Source organism: Podarcis vaucheri, assembly GCF_965113315.1.
Source record: "Podarcis vaucheri genome assembly, chromosome: 7".
Taxonomy (NCBI): Eukaryota; Metazoa; Chordata; class Lepidosauria; order Squamata; family Lacertidae; genus Podarcis; species Podarcis vaucheri.
The window spans coordinates 87416204-87433120 of NC_138765.1; the positions used below are offsets into that span (position 1 = coordinate 87416204).

The window sequence follows — 16917 nt, forward strand, 5'->3', positions numbered from 1 at the left end:
GGGCTTCTGCAGGGCAACCCCATTCTCCCTCCCTCAAAAGACAGTATCGACTCTAGAAGGACATGTCAGGGGGGAAACAAGCCAGCAGCTTCCATTCTGATGCCGTCAGTCAGATCATTGAGGGCTTGCACAGGAACAAAGAAAGCTGACTTATACCACATCAGACCACTGGGTCCATCTGGCTCAATGCTGCCTACACTGACTGGCAGTGGCTCCCTCCAGGGTTTTAGGCAGGGGTCCCTCCCAGCCAGTGGTGTGTGGGCATTGGACTAGGGGGACTAAGCTAGCCCCCTTAATGTTCCCAATAAATTAGAGTATTAAAGTATTAAAGCCTGGTGCCTCCTTCCCGAAGCCTGGGAAGCTTCTGCCCACCTTAGGGAGGGAGCAGCAATGCTTTGATGGGGTCCCTAGCTTAGGGGGGGGGGGAGGCCTGATGCTAGCATGTGGGATATCATGCACACACCCCAATTGCCTTCGCAAAAATTTCACTGCACCCCACTGCTCCCAGCCCTACATGGAGACGCTAGTTGGAAATTGAACACGAGACCTTCTGCATGCAAAGGGGGTGCTCTAACCACTGAGCGATGCAGTCTTTCCCCTACAGACTTGCATCTGTTCAGCGCATCTGGGGACTGTGAGCAGAGAAAGCCCTTTGCCAGAGGATGGGGTGAGGTTTGGGGGGGATGGACAGCTGGGCAGAAGCAGCAACAGCAGTAAGCTCTGTCTCTCATCCTGCACGGCTCCTGCATCTAGCATTACCTTTGGCAGGAGGTCTGGAAAGTGATCGCAAAGCACCGCGAAGGATTGCCCATTGACGGCCAAGTGGTACGGGTGCTGCTGCTCCAGGAAGTAGCTCTCCCGTTGGTACGAACCCTGCAAAAACCCAGCAGTTGACATTCAGGCCTCTTCCCAATGCCCCTACCTTCCCAAGCCTTGGCTCAGTGCCTGGGCTGGTCTCAAGGCCACGCAGGAATGTGATGGAAAGGTTGCAGCTGGCACAGAGAGGGAGGAGGTGGGCACTGCAACCCCACTGACTGTAAGATGCGCAGCAGGCCAGCAACCAGGAAGGGAGCAAAGTGGAGCGAGGTCTCTCTAAGGAAAACTGGCATCAGCTGCCCCATAGCTGGTCAAGCTCAGGTCTTTTCATGGACAGGGGCAGCCCAGGGTGACCACATTGGGCAAGATGCCCCAGGAGCCTTTAAGGTGGCATTCCCCACCTCTCCTCCTCCCAAATCCTAGAAGCGGCAAGGCGTGCCACCTCCCTGGAAGCCACGAGGGCACTTGATGTGCCAGGCTGCCCACAGAGGAAGTTTGGGTAGGGAAGGACTTGCATCGGGCTGCTCCAGGTGATGCTCGGAAGGGACGAATCTGAGGGCAGCCGGCTCATCCCGGCCGCGAGGAGGGGCGGCGTGGACGAAGAGAACTCGCTCCTTGGCCTTCACCATCCGGCAGCTCCTGGCCACATTCACAGCAGTCAGCATGTTGTCTCCTGGTGGGGAGAAGGAGAGAGGGAGAGGAACAGGAACAGAGGTGCTGGGCTTCACCACACCTAGATGGCAACAAACGCGAAACACAGAAAGAAACGGGCATCCCCTGCCCTCCTCCCTGTCTGATACCTGTGACCATCACGGTTCGGATGTCTGCGTTGTGCAGTAAGTGGATCACTGGAGCAGTCTCGGGCTTAAGAACGTTCTTCATCACCAGGAACCCCAGGAAGACCATCCCGCTCTCCACATCGTCCCTGCTGGCCCAAGGAGAAACCCCCGTTATCAGTGGGCCTCTGGGCAGAGCAGGGGAGCCCAGGCCGGAGAGGAAGCCGCTGCCAGGTTCCCAGGCACCTTGTCATGTCCTGGGCCTCTTCGAATGTCCCAATGGCAGTGAGGGGCTTGAAAGCCAGCCCAAGGACCCGGAACCCGTCGCTGGTGAAATGGCGCAAAGTCTGGGTGAAATCCGCAGGGACTGCAATGCCAAGAGAGGGGGTTGGTTGGTTTAGGAATGTATCGCTGCAAAAGGCAAGAAGGAAGACCTCTCCCAAGAGCCCCACATGCCAAAGATGGCTGCTGAGGGTTCCTTTCCCCACCCCTTCTGAAGGACCCTAGGCAATTTCAGTGTAAATTAAACACTTTGTTGTTTTCAATTAACCATGTTGCTTCTAGTTCAGATCAACATGCACCAGCAGACAGGCATTTGACTACTGTATTTCACCTCCAGGCTTGACTACTGTAATTGGCTCTACACGGGGCTGCCCTTGAAGCTGTCCCAGAAACTCCAGCGGGTGCAGAATGCTGCAGCGAGGCTCCTCACGGGGTCTCTGCCATGGCAGTATATTCACCCAGTGCTTTTCCAGCTGCACTGGCTCCCGGTGGAGTACAGGGTCAGGTTTAAGGTGCTGCTTTTGACCTTTAAAGCCCTTCACGGCCTAGGACCCTCGTACCTACGGGACCGCCTCTCCTAGTATGCCACATGGAGAGCCTCAAGGTCCATAAATAGCAACACCCTAGAGGTCCTGGGCCCTAAGGAAGTTAGATTAGCCTCAACCAGAGCCAGGGCCTTCTCAACACTGGCTCCGGCCTGGTGGAACGCTCTGCCTCATGAGACCAGGGCCCTGCGGGATCTGATCTCTCTCTGCAGGGCCTGTAAGACAGAGTTGTTCCACCTGGCCTTTGGCTTAGAATCAGTTTGATTCCCTCCCCCTCTTTCTTTTTTCTTTCTCGTCCTATGAAGAGACTGCATCCTAATGTTTTAATGTTTTATCTTAATCTTTTAAATTGTATTTTAATCAACTTGTTTTTATTATTGCTTGTTAGCCGCCCTGAGCCCAGTCTTGGCTGGGGAGGGCGGGGTATAAATAAAAAATCATCATCATCATTATTATTATTATTATTATTATTATTATTATTATTATTATTATTTCTGCCAATCCAAGGACTTCAGCCTTAACAACCTATTTTGTCAACAGCTACCGGATCTGGAGTGGCGTGGCCCTGTGGCCCTGATCGCCTGGGGGCAGGGCTAGGCTATTATTTTTTGCCCCTACAGGTCCGTTGTGAGTTCCAGTTCTGGACAGCAGTCCAATCTGCTGTCCAGCATGGCCTGGCATCAGGACCTGAGCAATCCAACTCCAGACTTCCAACTAAGCCTACAGGAGATGCCAGTAAAGCACCACCCGAGGGAGACATAGTGCCGCCAAGTGCAGACCAGGAAAGAACCACGTCTAGTCACTTGGGGTGACACCAAAGCCCTTGTTGCCACCAGACAACAACAGCCTGAACAACCAGGGACATTATTTGCTGCCATATCTTTGCCCAGCTTACTGCAAACTATACAATGTGTTTCCTCATTTTTTCAACCTCCCGCCGTCCTCCGTTATTCCTACACCTTCCTCCATCATCAAAGTGATGCTAAGAACCCCATCACTGCTCAGCTACTCAGGAGGTGTTCCTGGGCGCAACATGCCCCTCCCTGGACCCCCAATGGCTCCAGCAAAAATAGAAGTGGCACGACACCCAGGAAGAAGAGAAACCAAGTACTGTATGTGGGTTAGTAGAGAGCAAGTAGGTAGTTACACCTGGTGGGATGGAAGAGCCATGTTAGCCAATACCAGAAGGACGTGTAGACTCACCCGATTCCTTATCGCAGAGGCTGGCCACCATCTCTGGAGACCCCTTCATGTACGCCTGTGAAGGCCCCCCGCCGGTGGGCTTAACCAGAACACTCATTCGCTGCAGGGCTGAGGAAAACGGGAAGCGGCGGAGAATAGCCACGGGCGCCGGGTGTTCCTGAGTCGGACACAGAATGGCAGAATGGTCTCTTGGCAAGGGGGAGGGTAGAGAAGCCAGAGTCTTCCACCCTGCAAGCTCACTTTTTAGCGTTGCCATCCCAGCATGTATTGGGAAGGGAGGGCTGATGAGGGAAAGGGGCCCAGGTCCTGTTCTCCCATGGGACCAAACACCCTCCAGCACTGCAAGGGAGTGATGTGAGCTGTTCCACAACACTCTACAACTAAAAGGTAAAGGGACCCCTGACCATTAGGTTCAGTTGTGGCCAACTCTGAGGTTGCGGCGCTCATCTCGCTTTATTGGCCGAGGGAGCCGGCATACAGCTTCCGGGTTATGTGGCCAGCATGACTAAGCCGCTTCTGGCGAACGAGAGCAGCACACGGAAACGCCGTTTACCTTCCCGCCGGAGCGGTACCTATTTATCTCCTTGCACTTTGATGTGCTTTCGAACTGCTAGGTTGGCAGGAGCAGGGACCGAGCAACGGGAGCTCACCCCGTCGCGGGGATTCAAACCGCTGAGCTTCTGATCGGCAAGTCCTTGACTCTGTGGTTTAACCTACAACTACGTGCAGGCAAATGCCCCACAGCCTCACCTTGCCATGAAGCTGCTCTCCCACTGGTGGAGGCCTCATCACCGCCAGGGCTCTGGTCCCAAAAAGCTGGGTTGCTTGCGCCTCTGCCGCGTCCCCTTCAGTTTCCTCCTGGATCTAGAAGGAAGGAAGGCGTTAGAGGAAGCAGAGGTTTCCCCCTCCATTGCCCCCAGCCTGGGGTGCCCACCTTGCATTGTCAGACCACTGGGCCCATCTAGACCCTTGTTATCACCACCGCCATTATAACAGGGCCACTGCCCCCCAAGGAGATGACCCTCTAAATTTCAACGAAGGGAGGCAGCCACAAAGGAAAGCGGCCTAACAGGAGGCGGGAGGAGACTAAGAAGGTCCCAACTCCTGACATCAGCTCTGGTTCCCCAAGGTCTGAATGGACAGAGAGGTCTTCCTCCACCTCTACAATCCAAGTTTCCTTTAAAACAGCAACCATGAAAGACGCCAGACTGGAAACGGGCCTAGAATCATCAGAATTCACCACAATGGCTGCGTATCCCAGTTTTGGGGCTAGCCTCCCTTCTGTCTCCTCCAGCTGAGCTGCGGCCTCCTGTTCCTCTTTTCCTCAGCCGGGGTGACAAGATCCAGCCCCTCCTTTGGCTCTTGCAAACATGGCTCGGTGCAGCCAGAAACTCAGTGCCGTTTCCTCAGCAGAGCAGAGCTTGGATCGGTTCCCTTTCCTGCCTCTGCCTCTCTCTTACCCATCCAGTGGATTCCAGCAGCTTGAGGTCCACAGGGTCTCCAATGAGCTGCTCTCCAAGCCAAGAGAGGGTGTGGCAAGTGGCCAAGCAGCAGAGCAGCGGGCCGCTGTCCAAGCAGCGCAGCTCATGGACAAGGGGCAAGAAAGAGCCGTTCTCCAGGGGAACCACGCCCCAAATGTCCAGGCCGTCCTCTGTGAGGGTCCCTGTCTAGGGGAGACACAGGCTAAGTCAGAGCATGGGCAAGGCAACAGGCAGGTGAGGTTAGCAGCCCACTCCCACCCTGCCCTAGGACCCTCACCTTATCAAAGCAGACCAGGCGCACCTTCCCACAGAGGTTGATCCGCGGGGGGCTGATGCAGAAGATCCCTTGCTGCTTCAGCCTGTTCTGGGCATAAATGGTGCCCACCGTCATCGCAGCTGGCAAGGCTGGGGGCACAATCACCGTCACGACATCCAGGGCACGCAGAATGATCTGCCGGTGTGTTTCCTGTTGGGGCGAAGGATGCTGGGAGTCACGGGGGAGCTGCCTTGCCCTGGGTCAGCCCCTTGGCCACCTAGCTCAATACGTCCTACACTGGCTGGCAGCAGCAGCCCTCCAGGCAGAGGAAGCCCTACTTGGAGATGCTGCTGGGAACTGAACCGGCGACCTTCTGCAGGCAATGCCTTCTGCAGCCGCAGCCTATTCTCCAGAAGTCCCCATGGTTCACCAGCAGCCAGGTTCTCCACACCTGAAGGGTTCCCTGTAATATCCGAAATGCTACGTCAGCTGCACGGACGAGGCCTGACCCCACTAAACAAAAGGGTGCTGCCTGGTTCTGAGACATCCAAGGAAACTATTCTCCTCTTCCTGAAGTGTGTGTGTGTGTGTGTTATTGGCCAGACAAGATGGAAGGACTCCTGGGAACACCTTGGCAGGAACCATCCCATGCCCAAGCATTCTTCCCATGGGGAGTCTCATTCTCAACCACCAACAATTCAGAGCGTTGGGCGCAATACTGGCAGCCCTATTAACACTCTAGGAATGGGATTCTTCCCGTTTGAGCCCTCCCCCCTTGCCATTGGAGAGCCTTTGTGACCCCCCCCCGTGATGTCACTTCCTCTTGTTAGGAGAGCTCTCCCTGGTGTGCCGTTTCTTCATTACCTTCCTGGTTCTCTCCCCAGGTTTGCAAAGTTTCATTACGCCAGGCTCCTTCACCTGGTGCTCTGGAATTTTAAAATTCCACTGCCTTGCTGCTGGCCTCAGTCCAGTATATCTGAAGGAGCGTCTCCACCCCCATCGTTCTACCCGGACACTGAGGCCGAGAGCCTTCTGGCAGTTCTCTCACTGCAAGAAGCGACGTTACAGAGAACCAGGCAGAGGGCCTTCTCGGTGGTGGCACCCACCCTGTGGAATGCTCTCCCATCAGATGTCAAAGAGAAGAATAACTACCAGACTTTTAGAAGACATCTGAAGGCAGCCCTGTTTAGGGAAGCTTTTAATGTTTGATGGATTACTGTATTTTACTATTTTGTTGGTTGCCGCCCAGAGTGGCTGGGGAGGCCCAGCCAGATGGGCAGGGTATTATTATTATTATTATTATTATTAATAATAATAATAATAATAATTACATGAGTCAATGACTTGCTTGTTTGTGCTTGGCTAGCATTCCCCGTGGCTCCTTCTCCCCATGCTTCGGCGAGGTTTTCCTGAGTTCCTGGGAGCTGCCTTAAACCCCTTGCTGGGCAAAAGTGCACAGCAAAAGTGCAGCTAAAACAAGCAAAGCAAAACACCCAAAGGGTGCCTTTCCTGCCAGGCTGGCTGGAAAAGCCGGGTTCAAAGTGCAAAGGGTTGTGGGGTCCAGTAGGCCTCCATGGGGCGGTGGCTTGCTCTGGCACAACTGTCAGGCACAACTCTCTTAAGTTGCGAGAAGCACCTCTCAAATTGGGGAATAGGGGTGCAGGATGCGGGGCTCAGAAGAACCCTCACCGCCCCCCGTGGAACTTCACTGACCTTGTTTCGATACAAGATGTAGATGCTGTAGCCGGTACCAATAGCCGCTGGAGGACAAAGGAGAGAGAAAGGAGATTTGACTGTCACAATCCCACAATGGAGAATAATCTCACAGTAACCCTGAATTCTAGCATTATGGGAGAGAGGGAAACTTTTTCCTATCCACATTTCTGTGTGCTGTGCATAATTTTATCATTCATTCATTTAATTCTTATTAGATTTTCTGTTATACAATTTAAAGTACTTGTTTTTACATCCTTAAGATATCAAGGACCTCCCTTCTTCTCTTTCCATGGTTCATTTTGCATATCATAAATCCCTGCATATTTTACAAAAACCACACCATTCAGTATTCCATTATTGCATCCATCAAAACTTATTTACACTGTTGAATTTATCTTAATGCTGACAGCGTTTTCAGTTGCACACTGAATATTCAATAAACGTTTTCCAGTCTTCTCTAAACATATGTTCTTCTTGTTCTCTTATTCTATATGTTAAGTCTGCAAGCTGCGCATATTCCATCAACTTAAGTTGCCGTTCTTCTTAAGTTGGGACCTTGCTTGTTTTCCATTTTGGAGCTAACAAAACACAAGCCGCAGTAGTGGCATACATAAATAGCCTGAAATAGGGAATTTCAGTCTGGATTATCCCCAACAGATAGGACTCTGGGTTGTGTTTTTTTGTTTTTGTTTTTTGAGAAAGTACTTTTGAACATTTTTTTCAATTCATTATGTATCATTTCCCAATACTATGCTGTGCATAATTTTATTAATTTTTTATCACAACACCTCTTACTCACCTTTCCCCTAAACTAAGAAGTCCCCAAACATCGCAAGCTTTCCCCATAGGGGAGCCACAACACCCTCTTGATTGCTTTAGTTGCCCTTTTGCGGAACCTTTCCCAACAGTACAGTATCAACTAGGGCCAGGGCCTTTTCAGTACTGGCCCCGACTTGGTGGAACGCTCTGTCACAAGAGACTAGGGCCCTGCGGGACTTGACATCTTTCCGCAGTGCCTGCAAGACAGAACTGTTCCGCCTGGCCTTTGGTTTGGATTCAGTCTGACTCTTATATTTCCCTCCCCTTATGGTTTTGATCTATGGGCTGCTATTAAAATGAGGCTGCATTTTAAATTGTATTTTAACCTGTATTTTAAATTGGTTCCCCCCCATTATGTTTTTACTGTCATTTTACTGGTGTTAGCCGCCCTGAGCCCGTCTCTGGCTGGGGAGGGCGGGGTATAAATAAAAATTATTATCTATTATTATTATTATATCCTTTGTGAGGTGCGGTGACCATAACTGCACACAGGACTCCTAAGGCAACCACACCATAGATTTGTGGCATTATGACACTAGCAGTTTTGTTTTCAATTCCCGCCCCCCCTCACAATCCCTGGGGGCATAAAGTTTGCCTTTTCCATGGCTGCCCACCAGCGGGCTGACATCTTCACAAACTTACCCAGGACTGTGAGAAAACCAACAAACTTCCATGCGTCTTTATAAAACCGAAAGCTGAGTGGCTTGGGGTGGAGGATGGAGCTGATGAGGTCTCCTTTGGCTGTGTAGAAGCCTGGCGAGAGAGGAGGGGATGGGGGTGAGGCAGGCAGAATCCCAAAATGTGCCAAGGGAAAAGTTCAAAGTGCCGCAGCAGCAGCAGCAGCAGCAGCAAACCTCGAGGGATCAAAGCAGCAGCCACAGTCCCGGGTCTCTGGCAGGCAGCAGAGCCAACCCATGGGCAAGAGGCCCTCACTGCAGGCTCAGAATCGCTTTGCCCTGGGGGGCACCTTGTGAGTGTGCAGGGGGCAGAGACCACGAGGCTGCAGTTTCAGAAAATGCCATCTCAGCCGCAGGAGAGTAAGGGCACTCCAGGAACACAGGGGGTTGCTGAGCAGATTGCTGTCCAAAAGACGTTCAGCACCTTCAGCCAAGGGACTAAAACTAGGGGTGGGACGGGACGCACATCTCGCTTCATGAGGGTGGATAAAAATCAATGGTTTTTTTTTTAAAAAACAGGTTTTTATTTTATTTTTTAAAAAATCAATTTTTTTTATTTAAATCAGATTTTTTTTATTTAGATCGGATTTTTAAAATAAAATGCTTTATTTTTATTATGATGCTATAACTGATATTCTTTTCTTATTATTAACTCTACTTTGTTCTTTTTATTTTTATTTTCTTTATTCTTTGCTGTAACCATTTGTAATATATTTGTAAGATGATATTTTAAATCAATAAATATTATATCTTTAAATAAATAAATATAAAAAATGCTTTTGGAGGAAAAATCTTTCTAAATATAGTTTTCTGTTTAAGTTACAGTACAGTCCAAAGGCTATTCATCAGGAAATAAGCATTTGTTTTAAGTTTTAAATTTAAGTCTAAGGGTGTGGTTTTTTAAAAAAATTGTTTAACCACATCAGTTAACAAACATGGAAACATATGCTATAATGTTATTGTTTTAGTTAAATAAATTGTTTAAATTGTTATTAAGGAAATGATTGTTTTTCTCCTTCCAATAAAGTACAGCAGAAAAGTTGTTCAAATGTTAACTTATTAAACCTCACAATAATTTCATAATTTTCTGTCTATGTACTTCTAACAGTATACCCAAATCAGAAATTTTTGATAGAACTGTAAAAACTACTCTGAAAATTGTTTATTATTCCAACAATGAAACCTTCATCTGGTTGCAAATACAGTGATACCTCTAGTTGCGGACATGATCAGTTCCAGGGTGCCATTCGCACTCCGAAAAGTCCGCAACTAGAGTGGCGCTTCTGCGCAAGCACGGAGCATGATAGTGTTTCAGTGCATGTGCAAAGCGCACAGAACACTTCTGCGTGTGCTCCAAAACCCAGAAGTATACACTTCCAGGTTTGCCGCGTTCGCAAGCCAATAAGACGCAACATGAACCTAACGCAACACAAGGTATGACTGTATTAAGATTATACCAGCAAGAACAAGTCTTTCTGTAAAAAAAATATTTAAATCAAGTCTTACTGACTAGTGATTTAAATCGTGTTTGTTATGTACTGAAGTTCTCACCCTGGGCCAGCAGGGGGATACTGTAGATAGTTATGCAAATAAGGGATTGAAAGTGACGTTCAGTGATTGGATAGTTTTAGGAAATTGTTACAGTTACATTGTACTGGAGCTCTATATAAGCAGGTTGGCTGAACCCTTCAGTTCAGTTCAGTTCTGTTCTGGTCTGTGAATAAACAAGAGCTGTTTGAAGAATTGCTGTGTCGTCCGATATGTTCACCCACAACCTAACAGTGTTTTAAATCAATTTGATTTAATTGGATTTGATTTAAATCAAATCCGCTCTGTGCTTCATTAAGCTGACCTGTGCGAGTGACCACTGCCAGAACCTCAGGTCCCACGTAGGGTCTTGCCTGGATGACCTGCGTTCCGCAGAACAGCGTGTGGCGCTTGTGTTCCTCAGGGGAATAGATGGTGCTGGTCGCTTGGGGGCCTTCGGGCAAAGAGGTCTTCATCACTGGGATGCTCTCGCCTGGAGAGAAAGAGGACCACTGAGGATGAATGGCCAACACCCAGCCAAGCCCAGTGGCAAGCCCTAAAGCAGCTCATCCCCCAGCCAGCACCCTGCTCTGTCCTCACCGGTCAACATGCTCTCGTTCACCAGGCACTCGCCCGTCAGCAAGGCGGCATCGCACGGGACCTGAAGTCCATCCACGGGCACGACAATGCAGTCGCCAGGCACCAGGTCCATGGAACTCACTGTCACTATCTCTGTTCAACACCAGCCACCAAAAGAGAAAACGGGTCACACCTCTCCGGGAAGGAATAAGGCAAGAGTTCTCAGAAGTTTTAAAAAGAAAAAGAAAGAGGGGGAGGCTACAACTAGAGCTAAAGGGATAATTTCTAGAAAGGTCAGGTTCTCCCCTGCTTTTTTGTCATTGCCATTATTATTATTATTATTATTATTATTATTATTATTATACCTACGTACCTACAGGACTGCCTCTCCTGGTATGTCCCACAGAGGAACTTACGGTCTTCAAACAAAAACATCTTGGAGGTCCCAGGCCACAGAGAGGTTAGGCTGGCCTCAACCAGAGCCAGGGCTTTTTCGACTGTGGCTCCGATCTGGTGGAACACTCTGTCACAAGAGACTAGGGCCCTGCGGGACTTGACATCTTTCCGCAGGGCCTGCAAGATGGAGCTGTTCCTTTGGCCAGGGCACAGCCTGACTCCTTTGGCAATCCTCGCAGAACTCTAGCCCAATGGTTGCCATTAATCTGATTTGAATTAATTTTATAATGAAATTATTTTAGAATGTTGTATTATTTTACTGTTGTTAGCCACTCTGAGCCCGGCTTCGGCTGGGGAGGGTGGGATATAAATATTAACATATATATGCATAATAATAATAATAATAATAATAGTAATAATAATAATAAAGCATCAAACATTAAAAACTTCCCTAAACAGAGCTGACTTCAGATGTCTTCTAAAAGTCAGATAGTTGTTTATTTCCTTGACATCTGATGGGAGGGCGTTCCACAGGGCAGGCACCACCACCGAGAAGGCCCTCTGCTTCCCTTCTCTCAGGGAGGGAACCGCCAGAAGTCACCCCAAGAGATGGGAAAACCCAAGAGCAAACATCAGATTAAAAGGTTGCTGAGGAATGAAACGATCCCGCGACGAGACAGAGAGGAACTCAACCAAATATACGACAGAGGCAACCCAAGGAAAGCTGAACGAATGGCCAAACTCGTTACGGGCTGAGATGAGCAAAGGAAGTGGGCGGTCAAGGCTAAGGAGAGAGAGCTGAACATGGGAGAATTCCCTTCCCAAGGGCTCATCGCTAAGAGGGAACGGCCTCAAGGACGGGGGAAGCTGTCAGCGGCTGCTCGCTTACCTCCGGAGGCTCTGCGGATTTGCAGGTTGACTGCCATCTTCACCATCTTCTGCAGGGTGATGCTTTGCTGCAGGGACCAAGCGTGACGGTAAAAGTGTCAGGAGGGGAAGGACTAGTACCAGCCGCCAGACCTCACTCTGGAGCTCAATGGGAGTCCCCTCCCCTGCTTTGCCCACATGCCCAAGAGGTGCCCGGCCTATATTAATGCCAAGCGAATTTGTAGTCAAGTAAGGGTGGCTGCTGCCCAGCACTGAAACACCACACCTGAGAAGCACTGGTGGGTGAGGATGCGTGGGAAAATCTGAACGTACGGGAACGGTTTCCCTTAAAAACAGCTCAAAAACATCAATTTTGCCATCAACCTTGTCCAAAAAGAAGCTCAACAACTCTTTGTGTCCGGATTTGAAATATGGCAACCCTACTCAAGGGCCGTCCCTCCTCGCCCTTGTGCAACCGAGGCTGAGCCCACCTTCCTCGTCTCGTAGAGAGAGATCCCGATGGAGACCGCAGAAATGAGGAAGATGCAGGCAGCATAATAATAGTACTCGTCGAAGCTCCACAAGACGATGCTGAAAATCTGGAAGATGTAAAACGGGTTCAAGACCTGGCGTGGGGAAGACAGCAGAAAGGGAGGACAGAGTTAATAAAACGTTTATCAGAAGATGCAAGGCCACTTGCAGGAAGCTGGGGGGGGGCAGTCTGTGAGCTGGTGGCTGTCAGCACAGGGGGGAAACCCTCCCCAGATGTTCCCCAGCTAAAAGCATTTTGTGGACCACACTGGAGCTCAGCTTCCTGAAAACCTAAGCTCCTGCCCCACTGAAGTCTGTTCTGTGAGGGCAGGGGATGCCGTTCTCTATCAAATGACCCCCCCAGGCCAGAAAAGTATATCCGAATGGGCACTGCCAGCTTGTCTCGTCTAGGGACCCATTTTCCCAGGGAAGGAAAAGGTCTTCCCCTCCCCATGCCCAGCAAACCAGGGTGAGACGGGCTCGGTCCAGTATACCTGAAGGAGCGTCTCCACCTCCATCGTTCTGCCCGGACACTGAGGTCCAGCGCCGAGGGCCTTCTGGCGGTTACCTCACTGTGAGAAGCCAAGTTACAGGGAACCAGGCAGAGGGCCTTCTTGGTAGTGGCACCCACCCTGTGGAACGCCCTCCCACCAGAAGAACAACGACCAAACTTTTAGAAGACATCTGAAGGCAGCCCTGTTTAGGGAGGTTTTTAAATGTTTAATAGGTTATTGTATTTTAGTGTTTTGTTGGAAGCCACCCAGAGTGGCTGGGGAAACCCAGCCAGATGGGCGGGGTATAAATAATAAATTATTATTATTATTATTATTATTATTATTATTATTATTATTATTATTATTATTATTTCCATAAAGGCAAACCTCATCTCTCAGCAGCCTGAAGTAAGAATTTACAGGTACATCAATCAGGTTCCGCCCATAAATCTTTCTCCTGTCCAAGCAGAGGGTGAGGAGAGAAGAGAATGCACAGGTCAGCTTTGGCACAGGATCCAAAATATCACCAGATGTTCCGTGACTGGGCTGAGGGTCGCATCCGTTTGCATTTCTAGCCAACCCAACCTGGCTGGGGGAGCTGAGAGGCTCCAAGAAAACATCAACATCAAAGAGATATCAAGTGCTGCTTTTTAAAAAAACATGGAAGAGCAAAACAAAAGAAACTAATCTACACCCCTTCCTAGCTCAGGCTTTGCCACAGAGAACCAGATCAAATAGATTTTGCGGCCCTTCTGACGGAGGTGGAGGCTTGGGTTGGGTTGAGTTTTATTGCGTGTGCCAACAAATATTCAGTTAGTTGTTGTTTTATTGTGACTACAGCTTGCGTCAGATTTAGACATTTTGTAAGCCATTTTTATAAGAGTCAATAACACATACCCCCCGCCCACCCCATGGTGGAATATACATCTGTAAAACAAAATAAAGGCCCTGTTTAAATTAGAGCATTAAGTGTGAATTGCTTATTTCATAGATTTAAGGAGGGATTTCAAAGAAATAATTAGCGTTACTCAAGCCAAGATAAATCTGCCTTTATTAATTGATCCCTCTAACCATCCCTTTCATTTCATTGCTGGTGGAGGGAGCAAAAAGAGAATGCGGGCATTTGAACCAATAGCCTCTGAACCTTTTGGCAGAATCTGCTGTTTTCGCAGGATCCTCAGTTGTGCAAAATTAAGACTAAAATCCAGATTTCTGTGGTGCAAAAATCGGAGAAGTTTGGCAAACAAAAGACAGGTGGCAGCCCAGGGACAGCTTTATGACCTTTTGATAGGCATCAGTGCTGTTCACGCTCACCTGACAGCTTGTTCTTCAGCGCTTAGTCCACAGAGGGAGAGGTGGATATCTGAGAAGGTCCAGCTTTCATCCAACACACTGCAAAATACACAGAGAGACAAAGAGACAGCCTGCATCTGCCACCAACAGGTTAAAAACAGGCATTTCCTTATTTCGGAGCCCTGAGCTTCCATTGGCTAAGTTGCTGTGATGTCACAGAGGGTTGCATTCAATGCTTGGCTCTCTCAGATCAGACTCGCTGAAGACACAACTACTGTATTTTTTGCACCATAACACTCACTTTTTTCGTCCTAGAAAGTAAGGGGAAATGTCTGTGCGTGTTATGGAGCGAATGCCTATGGGTGGCGGGGGGGATCTACTGCTGTCGTGAGCAGAGGATCCATGGTTCCCCTTCCTTCCCTCCTTCGTGGCTCGCTTTGAAACACAGGTGTAAGCAGCTCCTGTCTGGTTGGCTGCTTTAAAGCAAATGTGCTCTGTGTCCCTCTCTCCTCCCCACTCAGCTCGCTAAACAGCAGCAAAGCTTTTCAGCTCTCTAAGCCGGGGAGGAGGGAGAGAAGCAGAGCCTGCTTGTTTTAAAGGAGCAAAGTGGGAGAGGAGAGGAGCCTTCTCCCCTTATACTCCTCTTCTGCATTATTAGCAGCATCCTTCTCCACCCACCCCATGCATGCTCCTTGTCCCTTGAGTGCTTTTCCTTCCCTCCCCACTTAAAACGTGGTTACAAAGCATGGATCCACATGGATCCTCAGGATTTTTGCATTGGGCTACCCCAAACTCACCGTCAGATCACATGTCTGTGGCCACAGCATGAACCACAAAAATCATACACCCCCTGTTTCATTTAGAATATTTTTTTTCTTGTTTTCCTCCTCTATAAACTACGTGCGTGTTATGGTCAGGTGCGTGTTATAGAGCGAAAAATACGGTAATTTAGGTTCTATAATTCCAATGGGTCTAATCAAAGTACAGTGGTAAAGGTAAAGGGACCCCTGACCATTAAGTCCAGGCGTGACCGACTCTGGAGTTGTGGCGTTCATCTCGCTTTATTGGCCGAGGGAGCCGGCGTACAGCTTCTGGGTCATGTGGCCAGCATGACTAAGACGCTTCTGGCGAGCCAGAGCAGCACACGGAGCTGTGGTGGCACCGGAGCACGATTTCTGTTCTCATTCTGAACCAAAGTTCTTAACCAGAGGTACTATTTCTGGGTTAGCGGAGTCTGTAACCTGAAGCATATGTAACCCGAGGTACCACTGTATTGCTTAGCTGGATTCATTCCAGAGCATTCTGGCAACCAACGGCAAACAACCAGTCATGGGACAGAATGTGCTAGAAGCAAAATGAAAAGCTAGAGGAAACTGCTACATACAAATTGCAGGAATCAAATCTGGGGCGAGGAAAATTTGCACAGACCCATGCAAACTATACAATTTCAGCTGCTGGCAACAGAAGAGGGAGCAAAGTCCCAGCCTAGTACACCCCGAAGGCAGAGGCTTACCTGGCCTTGCAGAAGGCACCCCACTTCTCAATCCAGACATAGCGCAAACCTTCAAACTGGTAGTAGCGAAGGACGTTCTTCTGAAAAGATATTTTTTAATGTTTTACTACTACCGTTAAAAACTTCAAGAAATATCAAGTAAAGGTATCGGAGAGGAGATCTGTGTAAATGAAAACATGAGACTTATGGTTTTGTTACATATGATTGTAGCCTTTTTAGGTCTTTCTCATGGATGGAAAGAGCACTGCGCCCGGGGAGGGAAGAAGGAGTCAAACAGACACCGAAGGGTTAATCCAGAGAAAGAGCTATTTATTCTGCCTTCCGGGTAGCAGAAGGAGCTAGCGTGATAATTCACAAGCAAGCACAACTTTTACAGCCGTTGCACACACCATATATTCCCTCCAGCCCCCCCTTTCTCCCCCTCCTCAGGAGCCCCGCCTCATGAGTTTTCCTGAGCATGAACAGAAACTCCTGTCTTAGGACTCGTGGCGCCCTTCCCAGGAAAAAGGGGGTTGAGAAGCCTGTGCGTCAGCGTGTCCAAGATTTGTTGCAACTGGGTAAGATAAGACTCAGTTCTCAGGCCTGCTTCTGCTTGGCATTGACAGAGCCATTTGTTATCCTTTGAAGCTATCTTGCACTGATAAAAAGAACGCTTTGCTTATGCAGCAGCATCTGTGAGAAAAGCTAAATGAGAAAGTAATTTGAAAAGTCTTGAGGCCTGGTGGGGGGCGGGGTGACTACAGAGACCTAGGTGGGGTAACCTGTCCCCTTCATGGTTTTATTTTGGAATTGTCTGCTTATTTTGGAGTTGTTTGTTGTAAAGAATGTATACTATGTGAATAAAATAAAATAAAATAAAATAAAATAAAATAAAATAAAAACTTCATTTTATGCTCTTCTGGTCTCCTTAGCAATGTACGAGTGGGATGTCATTGTTCCCCTTTTTCTGAATGGAACCCGGAAGAGAGAGGTGGGTGCAAAGGGGGTGCGTGGGGCAAAGGGGGCACACACACTGGCACAGAGGAGAAAGCAGGTCAAGAGTCAGGGGCTGCCAGCTGCAGGGAGCTCTGAGCAGCATTTGAAATTAGCCGGGCACCTGTTGCATTTTGCGACTGGCAACCAGCCTTTTGCGATTGGATGGATGAA

At 49.0% G+C, this 16917-nt stretch overlaps 1 protein-coding gene across 2 annotated transcripts in view; it reads right to left on the bottom strand.

Moving 5' to 3' along the window:
* LOC309536066 (polyamine-transporting ATPase 13A2-like) overlaps window positions 1-16917 on the bottom strand; it is a 43344-nt gene that overhangs the window by 8983 nt on the left and 17444 nt on the right. Inside the window, exons 6-22 of one of the 2 annotated variants that reach the window (XM_082229830.1) lie at window positions 15772-15848; window positions 14280-14357; window positions 13353-13422; window positions 12432-12566; window positions 11963-12029; window positions 10699-10830; window positions 10424-10591; window positions 8537-8647; window positions 7073-7119; window positions 5381-5569; window positions 5083-5289; window positions 4373-4486; window positions 3623-3779; window positions 1839-1959; window positions 1617-1741; window positions 1332-1489; window positions 760-873 (exon numbers count right to left, since the gene is read on the bottom strand). In XM_082229830.1, the coding sequence (XP_082085956.1) occupies window positions 760-873; window positions 1332-1489; window positions 1617-1741; window positions 1839-1959; window positions 3623-3779; window positions 4373-4486; window positions 5083-5289; window positions 5381-5569; window positions 7073-7119; window positions 8537-8647; window positions 10424-10591; window positions 10699-10830; window positions 11963-12029; window positions 12432-12566; window positions 13353-13422; window positions 14280-14357; window positions 15772-15848 (2070 nt within the window). Of the gene's footprint in view, window positions 1-759; window positions 874-1331; window positions 1490-1616; window positions 1742-1838; window positions 1960-3622; window positions 3780-4372; window positions 4487-5082; window positions 5290-5380; window positions 5570-7072; window positions 7120-8536; window positions 8648-10423; window positions 10592-10698; window positions 10831-11962; window positions 12030-12431; window positions 12567-13352; window positions 13423-14279; window positions 14358-15771; window positions 15852-16917 lie in introns of both variants that reach the window. The other variant, XM_082229829.1, reaches the window with a different exon arrangement.